General features: G+C 44.0%; 1 protein-coding gene across 1 annotated transcript in view; it reads left to right on the forward strand.

Annotated features, from left to right (window-relative positions):
• The window catches only part of adgrl2a (adhesion G protein-coupled receptor L2a), an 80,462-nt gene extending 61,102 nt beyond the window's left edge, over positions 1–19,360 (forward strand). The window contains exons 14-26 of the mRNA XM_061077848.1: positions 407–589; positions 2,251–2,460; positions 3,204–3,424; positions 4,461–4,527; positions 9,249–9,340; positions 11,367–11,411; positions 11,712–11,738; positions 12,423–12,591; positions 12,820–12,966; positions 13,991–14,087; positions 15,803–15,931; positions 16,622–16,639; positions 18,510–19,360. Of these exons, the coding sequence (XP_060933831.1) occupies positions 407–589; positions 2,251–2,460; positions 3,204–3,424; positions 4,461–4,527; positions 9,249–9,340; positions 11,367–11,411; positions 11,712–11,738; positions 12,423–12,591; positions 12,820–12,966; positions 13,991–14,087; positions 15,803–15,931; positions 16,622–16,639; positions 18,510–19,360 (2,256 nt within the window). The remainder of the gene's footprint in view (positions 1–406; positions 590–2,250; positions 2,461–3,203; positions 3,425–4,460; positions 4,528–9,248; positions 9,341–11,366; positions 11,412–11,711; positions 11,739–12,422; positions 12,592–12,819; positions 12,967–13,990; positions 14,088–15,802; positions 15,932–16,621; positions 16,640–18,509) is intronic.
• The last annotated feature ends 1,714 nt before the right edge of the window (positions 19,361–21,074 follow it).

Here is a 21,074-nt window from a genome sequence, read left to right on the forward strand (position 1 = left end):
ATTAGCTCCTAGATTAGCCATACAATCTAGGATGAAATTACTGGAGCACCAATTATCTTTCGTCTTTAAAAGTTGTCACTAGAGTTCCCAGAGGGCCGTGCGTGACTCCATCCTTTATCAGAGAAATTGTGCAATTCCAGAGACATGCCGTCAAACAATTATGCCTCTGTGTTATTAAGTCCTCATGTACGCGACCATGCTTGGGTTGATTTTGCAAGCATGTGCCAAATGAGATATAACATATGAATTGCTTCATAAGAGCGGTGAAGTGAAGAATCCTCATCCATGTCATTGTGGGGGGAAATACTTGGTGTGAGTGGGGGGTAAATGGCCTCTGTTCTACATGTACTTCAATTTCAGGCAGTCAATTATTTGGACACTTAACCATATCTCTTGTTATCTGCAGATGGAGCACTACTTCAACTCCAATTGCTCCTTCTGGAATTACTCTGAGAGGAGCATGATGGGATACTGGTCCACCCAAGGCTGCAAACTCCTGGATTCCAATAAAACACACACCACCTGCTCCTGCACTCATCTCACCAACTTTGCCATCCTCATGGCGCATCGTGAAATCTCAGTAAGTCACGTCTGTTCTTCTGTCATTTTTATTTCAATCCAAGTAGCTAAACTTCCCTTTATGCAGTTTATTGGAATCTAAAACTTTAAAGTAATTCTCTGCTTCAGCACAACCAAGATTATCTGTGCTTTAAAAGTGTTTTATTGTATTTACTATGCAAAAACTCCTCAAACAATTTCTACTAAATCTCTCAAAGGGGTGAGACATGGTTTAAGGAAGAATTAGTTAAATTGTGGTGTGGATCCAAATCAGGGGATTGATCAAGTATTTATCAAATTTTTCATTTGTTTCTCTTCTCATAATGGATGAATTTTTTTCAACATTATTCTTGATTTCTCTGGAAATTATTCACGGACCTTGATAAAAATAAATCTGACATTTTCAGGGGACTGGCATTTATGAGTGTGTGTATATTGGTGCGGCTCCAAATAAATTTAAATGTAGAAATAAATTTCTGGATCTGGTGAATTTAAATGTGGTTTCATAATGGGACCGTTGGGCCTTGGACAAGTGATTGACAGGCTAGTTCTTTTCAAAGCGTGGATTGTACTTTTCGCTTTAACTATAATAAATTCAATATTCTATTTATTTTTGGGGATGCAAAAAGGAAATAAACCACAGCGCTTTCACTGTGGAAAAATTAAAAAGCATTTATTATTGTGGATTATGCATAGCATAGATGAAACAAAAATGAATCTAGTCATCTCGACACACTGGCCTTCATCAGAGTGACTAATTAGGAATAAAGAAAGAACAAGCATAAACCTGGGAGACATCAGGAAGTGATCGTAATCTCAAGAGACTCATTTTCAAAAATAGACACTGCTTTTTTTTGCCTTTTTTAATATTATAAAATATTATATATTTTTCTTCTGAATCAGTTATTCCTTATTAAAGGGACTCTTACCTTTGTTGCATTTTTACACTTTTTTTGGATAAGGTTAAATTGGTATTAATAAGGTAATGACACGCTAAAATGCAAGACAGACCCACCAGGAGTAAAAACAAACAATTATTTCACTCTCATAATATTTAGTGAAAACTTCAACCAATAAAATTCTTCGGACCGAAGGACCTTATTGGCCGACAGACCTGTCTGTTTGCTGCATGGACATGCAGGTTTTCCGTCTGCTTCTTGTGGCGCATTCGGGCCCGTGAATGTAAATGTATATAACTTACCGGTGCTTCTGAATCCGAATCCATTGCTTTGGTAAACAAAAACTCACGTGCGTGCCCGGAGGCAGTAGGTTGAAAGTCTGCTTGTAAATAAAGTTTCTTCAAAAAAACACCGCGGATGGGAACGAGGGGGTGGGGCATTGGAGGAAGGCGGGATGATTTGAATGTGCTGTAATTCTCAAATGCAACAAAGGTGAGAGTCCCTTTAAAGTCAATCAAATGAAACTCATAGAAATAATTTCCCTAATTATGCCTGATTTAAAAAAAAATACATAATCTGAAATCATGAATTATTTTCTGGGAAATTGGTGACAATGTTAAAAAAAAACTCCTAATCTGGATCTGCACCGAAATGCAACAGTCAGACAGACAAATACCATGAAATCATAACCACCCTTTCAGAGGTTATACTGTCCTTCCTTCCCAGCAGACCTAAGCGAGAACTTGTTTATTTATATTTCATAATCCGGCCTGTAACGCTCTCCCTCCTCCAGGTTAACGACCGGGTCCACGAGCTGCTTCTCACCGTCATCACCCGCGTCGGCATCGTGGTGTCCCTCGTCTGCCTCACCATGAGTATCTTCACCTTCTGCTTCTTCCGGGGCCTGCAGAGCGACCGCAACACCATCCACAAGAACTTGTGCATTAATCTCTTCATCGCCGAGTTAATATTCCTAATTGGTATCGATATGACGGAACCCAGGGTAAGCTAGGACGACTGCGCCCTATTGATTTTGGTTTTGATTCATTCCCTGTCTCTTTATCTCCTCGCGCTCCCATAATGCAACAGAAGACCCTCTCAGAGGGAAATTGATGGGACTTTAAGCATTGTTTGTTTCTAACCTTCCCTGCTTGTCCCTGACACGACACGAGTGGGACAGCACCATTAATATAGATTACCAGAGGGCTCTGTCTTCCTCTTGACAAGTCGTTTTTCCTCCCTCACTTAAAGCCGCAGTTGCCATGGCGACATCCATACAAATTTGTATCTTTTTTTTTTTCATCTTTAATGTTCACTGCTTTTTTCAAAAAGCACAAAGGGATTTTTTCTTTTTTTTCTTTTTATAGCCGGGGAATCAAACCTTAGAAGGCTGAGCTAACGTTTGGGTCCTGTCATCTATTAACTCTGACCTTAACAAACAAATGGCATTTAAATAGCATAGTGATGGGAAGCTACACCTGTGAATAGTCCGAGCCCGTGTAGGGAATGAACAGATATTAATGTTTTACATCAGTTTCACCGCATGTTTGTGCTAAATGAGTTCGGCAGCAGCGATCAATGTCATCTTTTCAGGAGGTTTCAGTAAAAGACAGAATATGTGATTTACAATAACTCTATAATAATAATTACTTTTGTTGTTAGATTTTTGTAATCACAGTGTTTCGTATGTGGACTCTAAACCTTTAGATTATTTTAATGTCTCAATCGGTTGTTGTTCTGCTACAGATTGGCTGCGCCATCATCGCCGGGATCCTTCATTTCTTCTTCCTGGCCTCCTTCTCCTGGATGTGTCTCGAGGGGGTCCAGCTGTACCTCATGCTGGTGGAGGTCTTCGAGAGCGAGTACTCTCGGAAGAAGTACTACTACGTGTCCGGTTACCTCTTCCCGGCCATCGTGGTCGGGGTCTCGGCGGCCATCGACTACCAGAGCTACGGGACAGAGAAAGCGTGAGTGCGGCTATTTTTTTCTGAATCCTTGGAAACGCAGAGCAGGTGGCGCTGGGTGGGTTTCCCTGTCGCGTCCTGTCAGGGTTCCTACGGTCATGAGAAACCTGGAATAGTCATGGAATTGTAAAATGTGTATTTCCAGGCCTGGAAAAGTCCTGGAAAAAAATTAAATCCCACAAGTTTTGGAAAAGTCATGGAAATTTGTTATATTCATATTTACATGTTGTTCATTTACGCTGAGTTTTAAATAATTCATATGCTTTTAAAGAAATACGCTCAAAATATAAGCAGGCAGTTAGTATGAGAGCGTATGCGTAAGGTATACTGTATGCCTTAGAATTCTCATTGCTAGTTTAAATACTACATTTTGTCACGTTCTCATGTATACCCCGAGATTTCACAAAATGTTTGGACATGGAAATTTGGTTTAAAGTTGTTGAAAAGTCTTGGAAAAGTCATGGAAATCCATTGGTCGAAATGTGTATGAGCCCTGCCTGTGCGTGTGGCAGCGCTTGAAGAGGTAATCTACTCATCGTGTCTGCCGGCACCTTACGTCTGGCCCCGGAGACTTCACTCCCCCCCCAAAAAAAAAAATGTAGCTCCCTCTTTGCCAAGGACGGGCAGCTATTAAATATTTTATGTCATTTCAGAAAGTGGCTGACGGACTCAACACTGTGGTTTTTCCGGGGGGGTGGGGGACGTGGGCTACATTAATGCCTCTCTGCTCAAAGACCCTCCTGTGACCTCTTGTTTGTAAATGCTCCCTTAAAGAGAAGAGTGCTGAAAAAGCCTTTTACATAGATTAATGACCATATCTCAGCAAAGGCCCGGCTCTGACGAGGGTCTGCTTCACTGTGTGTTAACGCTCGGCCGGTGAAGGGAGCCGGTGAAAAGGCTCCAAGTTAAATATTGACAAGAAATCACACGCCCGATGTCATTATCCACAAATGTCACCCCATTAATTTTAACACTGATATTATTTTCCTGCCGTGTGCTGCCCCAACCTGAAGTGTGTGTGTGTGTGTCTCCCTCACAGGTGCTGGCTAAGTGTGGATAATCATTTCATATGGAGTTTTATTGGACCTGTCACCTTTATCATCATGGTAAGCTGTTTTATTTTCCCTTTGAATCCTGAGCCTGACAGAGTACGGAAGGGACTGAGAGTGGGAGATGAAAGAGATGCCGGGGAGAGATGGAGGAAGTGAGATGGTTGAACCGAGGGGAAAGTCAGCAGGATTTCTGCTCCGAGTCTTCTCGGTGATGACAGGTTAATTTTGCGGCACAGAAAGATTTCCGAGGCATCCTTCAATCCTCCCCCTCTCCCACCGGCCGACAAGGATCAGGAGTTGATAATGTACTTTTAAAAAAAAAATGCATTTACACAACTCCCTGTAAAGTCTCGCGCTGCAGACGTTGCCAAACGGCCTTCAGGTTTACTGTATTTATGATTAAGGGAAGAAAAAAGATTAAAAATGGCCCCAAGGCTGAATTTCACAGCATATAAAGTACAATATTTCTCTTTTTTTTATACAAGCTCCTCTGCATCTGCCTCCTCGTGTGTTTGTCCGCCTGCAGTAAATAGCACATGACAGTGTCGGAGAGAGGAGGAAAAGCAAAGGCACCTCTGTTTGGTCAAGGACCATCGGGGGTGAAGGACATATAGCATATCGTATTGACATATGTCCCATTGAGGCATGCAATTATTTACTGGTCATGACATTATTATCTCCCGCTCCATCAGATAGGTTCAGAAGAAGGAGACCTCGGGGAGTCTTAGCTCCCCGCGCAAAAAAAGGGAATGAACTAGCAGGTGGTGTTCCTCTCAGATACAGTGAATCCACTCAGCCGGCCGCTGCACCAGGTCCGACTCTGCCCTCGCGCAGCGCCCGGGGAGGAGAGGCAGCTCCACAAAGTCGTCTTGCCTCTGCGCAGGGAGGGAGGTATTTGTTCAGGCGCTGTGTTCATTATCCAGCGAAATGGTCGGCACTGTATCTACAGATGCAGTGACCTCTGTTGAACATCAAACTGACACTGAAAACATAGTGGAGAGAAGGGGGCACGCCGTGTCAAACTCCAGCAAGTCTCCGCCCAGCCATCGGCAGCAGGCACGGAGCTCTCAGAGTGAAGCTATAGCACAGCGGCTCTTTGTCTGTGCGCTAACAGAATGAATAAAAGATGACTCGGCACGCTGGACTGCATTTCACAGTTTCCCTAAAAGAGACATGTCGCCACTCGATGTAGCATTTAAAAATAGAGGAGGGAGCTGACAAATGTCTGTGTTGGATAAAAAAAAGAGGAAATAGTGAAATGCCTGTTTCCTTTTTTTTTCTCCCTTTTTCATTGATTTTTTTTCCCCCTCCACCATCGCTTTGCATGTGTGAGCTGATAATTGAGGAAAAGCAAATATGGTATCAAAACAAACAAGCAGTTCCCTGTGTCAGCGAAAGCTTTGTCAGCCGCACGGGAATCCGTCTCCCTCCCCTCGACTCGGAACCTCGTTGTTTTCCGATCGCCCGTTGCCTCCGCGATGACTTGCGTGAAAAATGCGTCCGCGGTGGAAGTGATGATCAGGATCCCGGCGGTGATGGCCCGGAGAGATAGAACGGTGACCCCGCCAGGAGCTAATGTATTGCAGCGGAGCTAACTCGTGCTCGGGCGGCGCACTGGGCGCTCCTCGGGTTCTGTGCAACAATTGACTCAAAAAGACAAAGTACTGTGGCAGGGAAGCGTCTCGGGGGAGCGTGCAGGAACAAGGTTTGTCCACGCGATCCGTGACCCTGGTTTCTCTACAAATTGGCTTTGTCCTTGTCAATGAAGGCAGAGAGGGAGGGAAGGAGAAAAAAGCCACAAGAGCAGAAGAGGGAAAAAAAAGAGGAGAGGAAACAGTGCGTCGCCGCTCCGGCCACGTTTGTGCCGAGTAACATTGGTGTTGACCTCGGGTGGTCATGCTTTTTTTACCCTCATCCCTTTATTTCTTCCCTTTCTCGCTCTTTCTTTCCGCTCTTTGCTCAAACGGGCCGTAAATACCGACTGAAAACAAAGCCGCTGGAAGGCGTTTAGATCCTTGTCTCTGGGCACAGGGGGTATTAGCTCCATGAAAGGGGGAACATGGAAGTAATGAGTGGTGGGGGGGGGGGGGGGGAGCCATTAGTATGCTTGAGATAGCTTCAACACGAGGCCTCTTGGATCATGACATGTCGCGAGCGGTTCCTATCATCCGGACAGCTCCATCTGCACCTTTAATATTTTATCCAGCGGCGGTTCACTTGGAGTTCAGTGTGTACACACACAGGCCACTTCAGAGGAAAAGCTTTCTCCTGCGTCCCGGCGTGGCGAAGCTGCTTCTGCTTGGCTGGCAGCGATGATTCAGAGACAGAGAGACAGAGCGCAGCGGCAAAGGCAAAGCGCCGCTTCGGTAAAAAAAAAAAAAAAAAAAAAAAAAGGTAGGGGGGGTGGAGAGCTCTCCCCCGGGAAGGGCTGCGAAAGCATGTCGGTCGGGGGTGGGAACATGTGCCGTGCTGCTAGGTTACTTTAAAGTACTGCGTCCCTCTCCTCTGTCTCATTGGATCCATGTCACCACTCCGGGCTGTGTGTGAAAAAGGCTTTTTATTTATTTTTTCTGATGTCCTCGCCCTCCTGTCCCCCCCCCCCGTCCCCCCCCACACCACACACACACACACACACACACACTGTCTGAGTCACGCAGGCGACTGATAGAAATAATGGAGCCGATAGCTGCGAAAAAACAAAACACAGTTTTCAGTGCCTGTCTGGGATACGAGAGAGAAGGTTCACCATTTTTTTTCCTCTCTTTCTCGTCGTCCCCTCTCTTTCACTGCCCGGCTTTATTGTGAGTGGCCGCATGAGCTGATTGCATGTGGAGGGGGGGGGGGCGTATCGATCACAGGCAGGTCTTTTGATAGCACCGGGAACACGGATCACTTCTGCTCAAGAGGGAACGGGCCGTGGGTCGGAGTCCGGCTCGTAAAGGTCATTCTCTCGTTTCGTGCCCTTATGAAAGCATCTCCATCTCCACTGTTGGGCTGTGAGAAAGACAACAGGCAGAGAGAGAGAGAGATACCGTTGTCTTTTATTTGTACATCATTTGTTTTTCTATTCACATGCCACAGATACAAGGAGCTCACACATACTGTATTTGTCTGCTGTATTTTTTTTTTTTTTTTTTGTTGCATCTGTCTGAAGCTTTGATATGCACAATTGGAGACACATTTCATTTTCTCTCTCCCTCAGATATTCCCTGACATCATTTATACATGGCTGGCTTGCAGTACAAACACAGTCTGGTTTGGGCTGCTGTGAGTGCGTGTACATGCTGTGTCGGGGACGAGTTTGCCCCAGAAGAAATGTTTTTTGAAGTAAATTATTTGGAGCGGCTCCTTGCTGGCCCATCCAGCCTCCTGTGTTACTGAATCACAGTATTGATTTTTAAGGGAGGGCCTAAACGCGGCCGCATCGCATCCTCGTCTCAACCCGATATGTGCCACTTGCTCCTTGTAGGGACGGGAATCGGCAGGGACCTCCCGATACGATACTATCACGATACTTAGGTGGCGATACGATATGTATTGCGATTCTGTGGGTATTGCGATTCGATATTACGATTTCCTGGGATTTCTTTTGGTTATTTTTTTTTTTAAATACTGGACCATGGAAAAATGTTGAATCATACCTTCAAATACAACACAGTCAAATTCACTTAGAGCTTTACAAGTTTTATTTCAAATATTAACATTAACTTAATGACTGCCGGGCAGCCAATAGAGAAAATAAATAAAAATGTGCCCTATTATTGATTAGCCCCTGTCAACTGCACACAAACTGACAGATTAAGAGATGTGTGCCACTTAGGCCACTTTTAAACAATAAATAAAATGTAAATTAAATAGAATGAATAAAAGTTTACTTAAAATATAAACTTTGAAATAAACAAAAAGTAGGCTATTGTTGTTTGCATGTAGGAATGCAAAGCTATAGTGCTTGGGTATGTTTAGTTTCTTGTGCAAAAACAAGAGCTGGTCAACATACTCTGGGGTGATGTTGCTCCCCCCATATACCCCCCCCCCCCGTATAAACCAATAAATATGTTTTAAAAAAAAATATATATATATATATATATATATTTTTTTTTATTTATTTAAAAAAAAAATCGATTTGGGAGGCAGCATGGCGATTTAAAATCGACATTCACAAGAATCGCGATTTGTAACTGAATCGATTTTTCCCCCCATCCCTAGATCCTTAAGATTTAATACATCGAAAACAAGCAGGCGGACGTCATCTCCCCCGGCCTCTCCCTTCTGTCTCTCTCTTTCATCTCCCCATGCAGAGAGTGAGGAAACTCTACCTGGTTACCTGGTTTCACCCTGTAATATTTCACTGTGCAAAATGAGATGTAGGTTTTTTGCTACCAGAGGGGTTCTCCTATTTCTCCTGCCTCCTTCATTCCCCTGTGACTTTGCCAGCCGGCTGCTGTGTGGCTGTTTTTTTCTGTCTTCCTCTTTTCCTTTTTTTTTTTTTTTTTTTTTTTTTTTTACAGTGATGGATTTTAATGCATTTCCATGCTCTTATTGATATAGAATGACACTAAATTTGGCGCCAGTCAGCCCGTCTGAGCCCCGGCCGGAACGATAGATGTTTATTGGATTAGTCTGTGGACATGCAGAGATTTGAAGGCTCTCCTCTTTTAATATATTTTATAGACAAATTAACAGTTTCTTTTTCCTCCCCTCCCCCCTCTGCCTCTGTGATATCTCTGAATCGTACATCTCCATGAATTAACACGGCCATTACTCTGTTTCGACAGCTCAATCTCATCTTCCTGGTCATCACAATGTACAAAATGGTGAAGCACTCCACCACCCTGAAACCAGACTCGAGCCGACTGGAGAATATAAAGTAAGTAAAGCGTGTGCTGAACACACACGACACACAATGTAACACTGGTGCTTTTCTGCCACTGCCTCCAGGAAGAATACGGCTCTTTTTACTTTTGAGGTAATGATTTTTTTTTTCTTCGCAATATTTCATTAGGAAAAGCATTAGAGCCTCAAAGCCAAGTTCCAGTGCTGGACGTAGCGGGCGAGTGATTAAAAATATAAGAATGCGCGTCGTTTTTTTTTTGGGAGGGGGTCCGTTTTTGAGGTAATCCACATGAAATGGATTTAACAGAGGGATATTTTATTTTGACTCTATAAAGATGTTAAATGCGAGACAGACTTTGACTCAGACTCTTGGCGTTTGCCTTGCACGTCACGACGGACTCCACAGACTGCGAGTCGTGGTTCGGTCCTTTGTTTCGCTCCAAGCCACCGGCCGCAGAGCTGCACTGGCATGACAAGCATCACTCTGAAGCTTCCACCCGGCTCTGAACCGGTGGCTCTGCTGTGGGTGGGGTCCAGTGGAACAGCTTCCATGTGTGCTCGCCCGCTGCTGGGACATATCAAACCCTTTATTTTTCGCTCATAGATTCCAGCTTCTGAACCCAGAAAGAGAGAAAAGACAAATTCCTTCCCAACACAGCCACCGCCGCATGACTACCACCCCCCCCTTTACGACGTGTCGTGCTTCGAGTTTTTCCAAAGCACTAATTGTTTTGTTTTGTTTTTTTGCACTCTTGTGATCACAGTATTTATTGCTGTTTACTGCGGGCTGCATTTCAGGGCTGCTTCCATTTGGGGTTTATTTGGTTTTGTTGCTCACAGAAGCAAAGCGTCCCAGAGTCAGAGAACATCTCAGTTATTATATATCAGCTTCCACAACCGGCTATTTTTATCCACAGTTATGTTGTTTCCTCAATGAATGTGTGCAACGTTACAGAACTGTGGTAAAACTGCAATCAGTAAAAACAGCCATTGTTTGAGTTAGACTCCACTCCCTTATCATAAGAAGGAGCATTAGGGCCATATTGAAGAAAAGTAAACTCAGTTTTAATGAGGGAGAATGTCATAAAATTAAAGAAGAAAGAAGAAAAAATTGGAAAATAAGCAACAAGGGGAATCTGTGCTCGCTCCTGGATCCAACATCTTCAACCAATCTCATTGTTTCTTGAGAAACTGCTGAACTCCCATGAATATCAAACAGATATTTCTAATGATATTTCTATGGTCGAGCACAACCAAACGTTTCATTCTGCACAGAAGAAGCATCTTACTCCAAGTCCGTGAGCTTCATTCTCCTGAATAGACACAGGTTTCTTCGTACAATCTTTTCAAAGTCCTGGAACTTTGTGATAATGTGGTGCTGATGAACCCAAGGATGAGGTCTTATGTTATTTATGAAACTAATTTGAAAAACTTGAAAGCTCCACATTCCTGATTTTAACACGGAGGACATGCTGATCCTCTTTTATTCCCCCTCTAACACGTAGAGGGGGTATATAATAATAAAGTTATGACTTAATTATTGTAATATTACGACTTAACGCTCTTAAATTTTAAAAATAATTCTCATATTTTACGACTTTTTTTAACTATATTATGACTTTAATCTCATAAAACTACGACTTCATTCTCATTCAAGTATGACTGGTCAAATCACAGCTTTTATTCAAACTTTATTCTTATATTAATATGACTTTATCCTGTAATTCTTAGATTCCCCTCCCTCCCTTAAATGACCCTAATAGTCTGCCGTACTCATTAAAACAACGACAACTGAACTGAAACATTGTGGCGCTCAGATTAGATTAATGATTGTTTATCCTGCACAAAAACAATGTGTTAATTAATGTATTAATGGCGGGTTTTCCTTGTGCTGTTTTCTGTCTTTCTGCTTTTGTGCCAATGTTTGGTTTTAACAGTCTGTCGTCCACCGGTGTCATTGCATGCTGCACATGAAGGCAAACTTAACCCACACCCTCTCCTTTTCTCTTCCACCGCTCTCCTCCTCCTCTCTCTCTCTCTCTCTCTCTGTTCCGCACCAGTAATTATCGCGTTTGTGACGGCTACTATAATACAGATTTGCCTGGGTAAGCTTTTACTGTACACCTCAGATGATGCTACCCACAGAACATCACCCACGCATTCAGTAACGCAAATGCAAATTCAACCACAAGACAATGTGCTCTGACCGAAATGCTTCACACAGGATCTTGTAATTGAATCTCCAGCAGCAAAAATACACAAGTTTCAGTTCTTGTCAGACCCTTTACTGTAATTGCCTCCCCTGATCTCCCCTGGATCAAAGTTGAAGATATGCCGACTAACCCACGCTGTTCTGCGCTCTGATCTAATTGTGTTTCTCTTTTCCTGCTCATCATGCTCTCTAGCTATGAAGATAATAAACGCTTTATCAAGTAAGCACACGTTGCCCAGAAAGTCTCCTCCTCAGCTTGTAGTCTATCCTCTCTCCTCGTTTTATTTCTTCTCCTTTCCTTTCGTTTTCTCACTTTGCCCGGTTCATCTGCTCCAAACCTGCAGCTTCGAAGCGACACATCAACTGTCCATGCGAGTGTTCACTGTCCATCCCCCATCCATCATTTTGAAATCCAGTGTTGTTGTCGATGTTGTTGTTGTTGTTGTTGTGTGTTTGAGCATTGAACTGTGCCCACTGCTTGTGTCTGAAGGCTCCAAAGGACCTTCACACACGAAGCTGGGTATCTCCGTTTTTTCCTGGAACTCTCTCCACGTCCGCCTCGTTCTCCTCTTCTAATAACACACTCACTAGATCATAATTAGCAATGATAGTAGGTAACGCTTTAAACACCCTGTGCTCTCTGTTTATGCCGGACTGTTTCTTCTAATGCATAAAAAGTTACAACAAAAAGCAGATCACGGTTTCGCTTCCTTCTCGTCTGTTTGAAGACAGGAGCTGCATTCGGGTTGAGAGTGGGTGTGTGTGTGAATGGGGGGGGGGGACGGTGGGGAAGCGGTTTCCCATGCTGTTAGCGACTTCAAATTCCCAGTTGTTGTACGGGGACTGAACGCCTCTCATGCTAATGTTGCCCTCTCCTTGTGTCTGTGTTTCCTCTGTGGTGTAGGTCCTGGGTCATGGGTGCGTTCGCCCTCCTCTTCCTTCTGGGCCTCACCTGGTCCTTCGGCCTCTTCTTCATCAACGAGGCCTCCATCGTCATGGCGTACCTCTTCACCATATTCAACGCTTTCCAAGGAATGTTCATCTTTATCTTCCACTGCGTCCTGCAGAAGAAAGTGAGTCTCTCGTGGTCCCACCTGTTCAAAGACACATCACATTTCTTTTTCTTCTTTCTTGAATCTTAAGCAGTCGAGGCCGAACCTCTTCACGCCGGCGTGCGGAACTCACCGACCGCCGCAGCGGGGCTGATATAAAGAACAAACACCGCTTGCCTCAGGATCTCGGGGCTAAGTCATATGTAAAGTCAACATTGTATGTAAACACGGCGCCGTTTGCTCACGCAGGTCCGCAAAGAGTACAGCAAGTGCTTCCGCCACACGTACTGCTGCGGCGGGCTGCCGACCGAGAGCTCCCACGGATCCGCCAAGACCTCCACCACACGGACCAGCGCTCGCTACTCCTCTGGCACCCAGGTAGACCCGCAGCTTCCCGTTCACCTACAACTCATAACACGGGTTGTTTGAAATGCTAAAGTTTGACACAGGAGCTCATGAGAATGCACACGAGCATGTAGGCGTGTCGCAGAATAAATGCACCTCCTGCTTCTCAGCCTCCGAGTGGGATCAGGAGACACGGAACACGCTGCCACAGTTTCACAAGCGGCAGCTGCCGTACTGCATGAGGAGCTCTCTCCTGCTCGGCCCCTTTAGCACTCGCTTTTATCTTTCCTCTCACTAACGTCACATGCATGGGCAAACGGCACGGCACTGTTTAAAGAGCAATGCAGGCATATATTACTGAGGGGGGGGGAGAAAGATGACGTTATAAAAGAACAACATGTTTGCTTTATGCCCTTTTGTTATTAAAGGCTAATAGAGCTTATTAAAAGATAATACATCCAGATGTGTTTTGCCTATAGGGAAACATCACACTTTAATCTCAAGCCTTAAACAAGATCCTGCAGCTCAAGTTGTTTCAGAGTTGATTTAAAGTAAGAACAACACAAGCTGTTTTCAGACATGACAACTCCGGGACTTCAGTACTTAGTTTCGTTCGGAACCCGGATTCTTACCGGAGTTTGTCTTCCACATATGAACAACGCAGCAGGAGATTCTCCAGAAAACTGTTCATCCAGTTTTTTCAGTTTTAGGTCCGTCACGAGTTGGAAACCTCATCGATCCGCCCACTTGCTCGTGGTGAATCTTCCGTATAATTCTCACACGGACTCACTTGGACATTATTCTTATTTTTTAACCAAGGGGCTGGAAGCAAGAACGTCCGACTCAGGCAATTTATGTTCTCTAATTCAGTTCCGTGCATGTCTGAAAGCAGCTACACAGAGGAAGTCGGCCTCAGAGCTGCCCTCGCTTCACAGCACATTAGCAGGCGTGTGAAAGGGGGTGGTGGGGTGGGGTGGGGGGGATTATGTTCGTGTAGGAGATGAATGAAAGCTGATCTGGAAAGGTGAGCGGGCTTGTTCAAAGTCCTAATGACTGTCCCTTGTTGACCTGACAGAGTCGTATCAGGAGAATGTGGAATGACACCGTAAGAAAGCAAACCGAGTCCTCGTTTATCTCAGGTGACATCAACAGCACCTCCACCCTTAACCAAGGTCAGTTCACACCTCGTTTCTCTCCACATGCACACCTATGCACACATTTCATCATCCCTGCTAAAAATACCTCCAATGATCTCACACCGCCCCGGACAGGATCCTTCTCCCGGTAATCATAATAGATGCCTCCTGCTTGAAAAGGCAGAGCGGTGCGGTTAAAAAAAGAAAAAGTTCCTTCTCTCTGTTCTGTCCTGCCAGTGAGGGATTACAAAGAATCTATCCTCACATACTCTGTGTGCGCTGTCATCCCGGCTGGTAGCGTCACTCTCAAATTGGGGCAAGGCGCGGCGAGCGTTTTTTATCTAAGTGCTGCCGGTCCGTAGTTCACGGCCGAGCTCAGGGGAGACGGAGACCAAACTGGAAACAGCAAAAGGGGGAAATCGAGTTTTATTTCAGGACAATCCTAACACGCAGAGAGACAGAGAGAGAGACACAGAGAGAGAGAGAGAGAGAGAGAGAGAGGGGCCATTTGTTGCCTGGCATACGGTGGCCTGCGTTACTTTGTGAGGGAAGGAGGGAGGGAAAAAAAAACTGTCATTTATTATTTAGCTTGAGCACAAATATGATGATGAGAAGATGATGTTCAACTCTGGCTGACCTGGAGCGCTTAGTGCGTGGTTGGACTCTCTGCTGCCTCTGAAATGGCTTTCCAAGCATGCGAAGGGTTTACACTGAGGTGGTTTAACTTTGCTCTTCTCCTCCTCTGACTCCTGTCGCTGCTGCGCTTCACCACCGCCTTCTTTTTTCCGCCTCTTTTCCACTTTCCACAAGGTGAAAACATTAGATTCCGAAGCTCTGAAGCATATTCTGCCTCCCTCTGACAATGTAGAAGCACGACTTCTTTTTTCCCCACAGTTCCATATCCGGGGGATCTTAATGTAAAGGTTGGATATTGATCACTCTGGGGTGTAATAGCCTAGTTACCCTGGAGAGGCCGAGCACTAACGCAGGGCTCTATCTCCTGGAAGCACTTCCCTGTCATTAAATTCGTCCCCGGAGAAAATCCCGACATGACAGATGGCATTTAACACAGGTGATAAATGATAGGAGAACACACGGCAAACCGGGGAAAACTCAGAGGCAGATAAAGTATTTGGAAAAAGACAGATTACAAATGTCTACAAATTAAGAGTTTGATATTAAAACTTGGAAGGATTTTGCTTTTTGACATTGGGAAGGTTTTTTATTTGGATCCAGTTAAAACAGGAAGAACCTCAGATCACGATCAAATAGGGAATATTTTTTGAGAATTGATATTTACACAAAATAAGAAGTAAATCTGACTCGTGAAAGGCAGAGATGACAGGATGCAATAATTAGCGCAATGTCTTTAACACGTCTTTATTAATGTAATCGCTCCTGAACAATCTGCAACGCAAATGAGCTTGAAAGTTAAAGCAGCTGCTTTTTAAACTCCATCAGTGTTCATGTGATGAAGGCCTGCAATTATTTCTGGCAGCCTGCAGACGCAGCCGTTCTGTCGCTTCTCAAAACTTTTCCTCCACGTTCTCGACTTTAAGATGAAGCGCCTAGTTTCATATTGGGTCTTTTTTTTTGTGCCAGATACCCGGGATGACGCCACAACAGACAAAAAAAACAGCCTGACAAAATCCCTCATTCCTCCCATCACTTCTCTTCTTCATGACACTCTCAGTCACTGTTGGCTACGCTCTGCAACTGATCTGCTTCTTCTGTCTCGTCCCTTCTTCCAGGAATGACCGGGAATTATCTACTAACAAATCCTCTGCTCCGACCACAAGGCACTAACAACCCTTATAACACCTTGCTGGCTGAGACAATCGTGTGTAACAACCCCACGGCTCCAGTGTTTAACTCGCCAGGTGTGCTAACTTAATACTTTTATCATGCGTTCAGGCTTTTATTCGTTCTTTTTCTGTCTCTCCCTCCTTGTTTCTCATGTTGAGGCCAGATTAAAAGCAGGGTGTTCTGCAGTATCGCCTTTCCTTCTGAATCATTGTCTCCCAAATACTTGATAGAGTACTTAATGTGTGTGTGTGTGTGTGTGGGAACATGCACCGGTTTCTGGTGGGACGGAGATTTTCTGTGGTTTGTTTTCAATCGGGCCTCTCCGTGTTCTCATATTTCTCAAACTCAGAACGGGACACAATGATTAAGATGGTAAAGAGATACTGCACATTCTAGATTCAGATAGTGTAAACAGTGGTGTAGACTTGAAGCTACAGTGTAAACTGCACGATTATTAAGATTTATGGTCCAGAGATATCAGGTGATTGATGACATTTTGTGTTTTGCTGGGAGTTTTCCCTTCCACACTTGTTTAGCTGCACGAAAAGTCCATGTAGCTCAATACAGATCTACTTAATGCAACTTTTGCATTAAGTTGTGTACGTGTAGATATGTTTGTTGATAGCTGATACACACAAACACATTTGGCATGTAAGCATATATCACACTGTAACGACTGTGCTGTGATTATCTTTGCTCTTCTGTTTCGTTACTGAAATGGGATTTCTCTGTGTTTTGTGCTTCTCCACTGTGCTCCCCTCCAGTGACCTACAGAGAGACAAGTATGGGAGTAAAACTTAACTTTGCCTATCAAATGTAATTTTTTCTCAGCATGCTTATTAAAAATCAGCCAACACCCTGGCACAATCACTGGTTTACTTTAGGCCATTAACACACACTCAGTGAGCAAGTGGTTCACAAAATTATCTGCCTAAATTCTACTAATCTGAACAGAAATTTACAACAAAAAAAAGAAGATGACTCGTAATCCTCCAGATCCGACAGCTCTATCGCAAATACCCCTTACTCTGCTTCTCTGTCTCTTCTGCCTAATTTGTGATTTAACGGATCAAAAATGTTTTTTCTGGAAGAAAGGAGCATTTATCAGATTGGTTTCTTTAGTTTTTCTTTCTTTGTTTTAAAATTCCTTTTCTGCTTTCTTTGCTTTCCCCCTGTGGCACTCAGCAGTCTCAGCGTCCAGTATTATTCCCCTCACACCTTTGCAGACAACACCTGTCTGGACACTAAATTGCCTCCTAGCAGGCACCAACACATGGATGTCATGGCAGCAGGTGTTTATTTGCCCCTCTTTTAAAAATATATCTTTCTTGTCATTTTTATCTTTCCGATGCGGCAAAATCTGGACTTTTAACAACCTGAAGCAATTTCAGTGGAATATCCCATTCATCTTAATTTGAATGTCTAGATCTGTTAAGAACACATAGCAGAGCACATTCTCTCCTTTATCTCCCCACTCAATCATTGCATAACTAATATTTATCTTTTTCCGCCGCTGTTTTCCATGACCTCCATGCTTTGAGAAATTCCTAACATGACCGCGTCTGACCTCGTCGGCGGCTGTGTTATTCTTGAGCGGTTCTGCTGGTGACCGGGGGTGGGGGGTCTCACTGGGAACTGTCACTGTGACGGATGCCAAGTCCGGGGCTGCGGGCATCCTCTGACCTTTTGCCAGCTTTGGGTGCACAGGCTGCCAACTAATGGACCAAAAAATAAATAAAATCAAAAAAAAAAAAGAAGAAAACAACAGCTACGGAGAAAAAACAAGTAGCTGTTGGCATTTAATTCCTGAAAGTGAAAGCTGTTGGATGCTTGCTGATTTCATTTGCTGAACCCTTGCTCTTGCTAAGTTGCAGTTAAAACGTTTTTTACTTTTTTGTTTTGTTGTTCTTTTTGAGTGATTTTTTCTCCATGTTACAATAAATCATTTTATTTTCTTTTGTACATCAGCTGCTCTTAGACCAGATAGCCTGAGCAGACAGACATGATGTGAGTTGTCTAAAGTGAGTCCTTTCACCTGCTGTGTGTGGTGATGGTGGAGTGCTGCTTGTGGGCTCCCCTTGTAGTGGGAGCAACGATGGCTGTCCCATGTTGATACATTACTACTTTCCCTTTTTTCTGTCCATGTTATCTTTTACCCATCTCCGTCCTTTTTCTTTCTTTCCTTCGGCACAACCTATTAGTTGCTAGACAACCTGTAAGTGTTGTAGCTTGCCCGTTCGTGGCTTCATACTTGTGGACATCTTACCTTTGCCCGGTGTGTTGTGACGTTGATGACTGTTCCAGTGTGTTTCTCCTTAATGTTGTTTGGGATCTTTTTCATTGCTTTGTCACATTCGTGGCAGACTAAAATGCACAGTGCTCTGCTTATTTTGAAGCAATGTAAAAAAAAAAAAAAGGGAAAGTCAAAATGTATATATGAGAAAGTAAAATGATTTCTCATTGCCAACAATGCATGCCTGTTTATTGTATGTTGAGGATTGTGCCTACTAACGGATTTATGGCATGGCTTGATTTGACTGGAGTTCTCTTTGTGAAACTGCATCCTGAACAGCATTAAACCTGTGTTTGTTTCCTTCGTGCCTATTAGTCGTGACTAATGTAAACTCCCCTCACGTCTCCCTCTCTTTGCAGGGCACTCGCTGAACAGTGCGGTGAGGGATACAAGTGCAATGGATACTCTACCGCTAAATGGTAACTTTAATAATAGCTACTCGCTGCGCAACGGGGACTTTGGCAACAGTGTGCAGGTAGTGGACTGCGGCCTCAGTCTGGACGATGCTGCCTTCGAGAAAATGATCATCTCCGAGCTAGTACACAACAACCTGCGTGCCTGTAACAAAAGCCACCAACAGCAGCAGCAGCACCCAAGTTTACACCACCCGCCCCACCACCAGCAGCCTCCGCAGTACCACCACCACCACCATCACCACGTGGAGCGGCCTCCTCCCAAGGTGACGGTGATCGGGGGCAGCAGCAGCGAAGACGACGCCATCGTAGCCGACGCTCCGTCTTTGGTGCACACGCGCGACACCGTGGGCCTCAAGCTGCACCATCAGCAGGAGCTGGAGGCGCCGCTCATCCCCCAGCGGACTCACTCTCTTCTGTACGCACCCCAGAAGAAGGTGAGGACCGACGGGGGAGTCGAGACCTTTGTCAGCGAGCTGAAACCCACCGACCCTGACGACAGTCTACAGTCCCCAAACAGAGACTCCTTGTACACTAGTATGCCTAATCTAAGGGACTCGCCGTACCCAGAGAGCAGCCCCGACGTGGTGGAGGACCTGTCGCCGTCCAAGAGGAGCGAGAATGAGGACATTTACTACAAGAGCATGCCTAACTTAGGGGCCGGACACCAGCTCCAGGCCTATTACCAGATAGGCCGAGGGAGCAGCGATGGTTACATTATTCCTATTACTAAAGAGGGCTGCATCCCCGAAGGCGACGTGCGGGAAGGACAGATGCAGCTAGTGACGAGCCTTTAAATGTATTCAAATCATCCCCGAACCTCTTCCTGCACTTTTGCAGCCCCTTCCTCCTGGAGGACACACTAGGGGAGGAAAGAGAAGTGAGGGGAAGGGCAGAGTTTGTTTTATGTTTGAGGAGAAGCCTAGAATCCCCGTCACTCACGTCAGCCATTTACAAACCTCCCCTCCCCCCCCCCATCTGCATCGCCATCTCCTTTCCCCCGTAAACGTGCCACTCTCTCCATCGTCCTCGCAGACCAACAGCGACGGCAGTGCAGAGTTTTAATGAGACTGTACATAAATACAGAGTCAGAATTCAATTTTAAAGAGACAAGCCAACTATGTATTTAAATGTGCTGCTGCTGTTGAATAATTGAGAAAAATTTAAGGTACGAAAAAAAAAAAAGAAAAGAACAAAAAAAAAAAAGAAGGAATAATTACCATCTACATCAGATCAATTGACCCGGTCTCAAGGTTGTACATACACTCCCAAACATCCTCGTTAGAACCTGTTGATTTTGTTTGTTTGTTTTTTATTGTGAACAAAACAACATCCCTGGACCAGGACCCGGACAATATTTGCGAAACGTTCCTTATCGGACTATTAGAAAAGGAATTGAAGGTCCCAGAGTCGTTCACCATGAAGTTTGGATTGTATAACCACTAGCAATCAAGCCCCTGGCCTTATATTTTCTCAACTGTACATTGAACTGTTGTCAAGGAAAATGGCTGAAATATATATTTTGTTGTATTGCTAGTGTAAAATAAAAATTCATGGGAAAAAAACGTAAATATGAAGAAACCTTTTAATTGCAAAAATTTACGTTTGAGAGACTATTGTGTAGAAGTTGCACATATGTTATACAGTGTGTTTATGGTTCCAACACTTCATTCATGGTAGTACGGTTGAACATAAAAAGCTTTTGAAAAGAGCGGAGGAGTCGGCAGATTTCAAAGATGCATCACCACAGTTTTTCACTTGTGAACAGTGTTTTTTGCTTAATGAGTTCCATTGATACCACCCATCGCAATATGTTTATTCAGCATTACTTTAGTAGAATGGGGGATGCAGACCCCCCCAGTGAAAGTGATTTATGCATTGCACAGTTTTTGTGTGTAATTTTGAATGAAATAGAGCTTTCTAAACGGTCACGGCAGAGTGACGGGCGGAGCGGCAGCGAGTTTCTATCATAAATGTAGTTCTTCCGCCTGGTTATGGACATTTTATTTATTAAAATCTTTCCAAAAGATAAGTGGGAAATGTGTGAATATTTTCCAGCACTGGTATACATGCTGTACTGTAGCTCATGTTTTTTATGTAAACATGTTACCAAGGGGCTCATCACTTAAGACTGATGTAAAGTTCAACACTTGTTTAACAAATAAAATAAATGTGAGATTTTTTGTCAAATGCCAGTTGCCCTTTGATGCTTTCTGTTTTTGGTACTATTTGAAAAAAATAATGAAAAAAAAGAAACAAGCTTGATTATTTTTGCTATGGACAAAAAAAAGACACTTTTGACTCAGGTTATAAGTAAAGTCCCGAGCACCTTGAAGGTAAATTGGTGATTTATTTTTCCCTCTGGGATTTATTTGCTTTTTATTGTTTTGTTCTGCTTTTCTTCAACCGCTGCAGTGTAGAGCTCATTTCACCGTATGTGTTAGAGAAGCCAAATCTTTCCATGTGATTCAAAGATGAGAAACTCAGGTAGGAAAATTGCATTGTAAATGT

The sequence above is a fragment of the Limanda limanda genome, chromosome 9, assembly GCF_963576545.1.
Source record: "Limanda limanda chromosome 9, fLimLim1.1, whole genome shotgun sequence".
In the NCBI taxonomy this organism is placed as follows: domain Eukaryota; kingdom Metazoa; phylum Chordata; class Actinopteri; order Pleuronectiformes; family Pleuronectidae; genus Limanda; species Limanda limanda.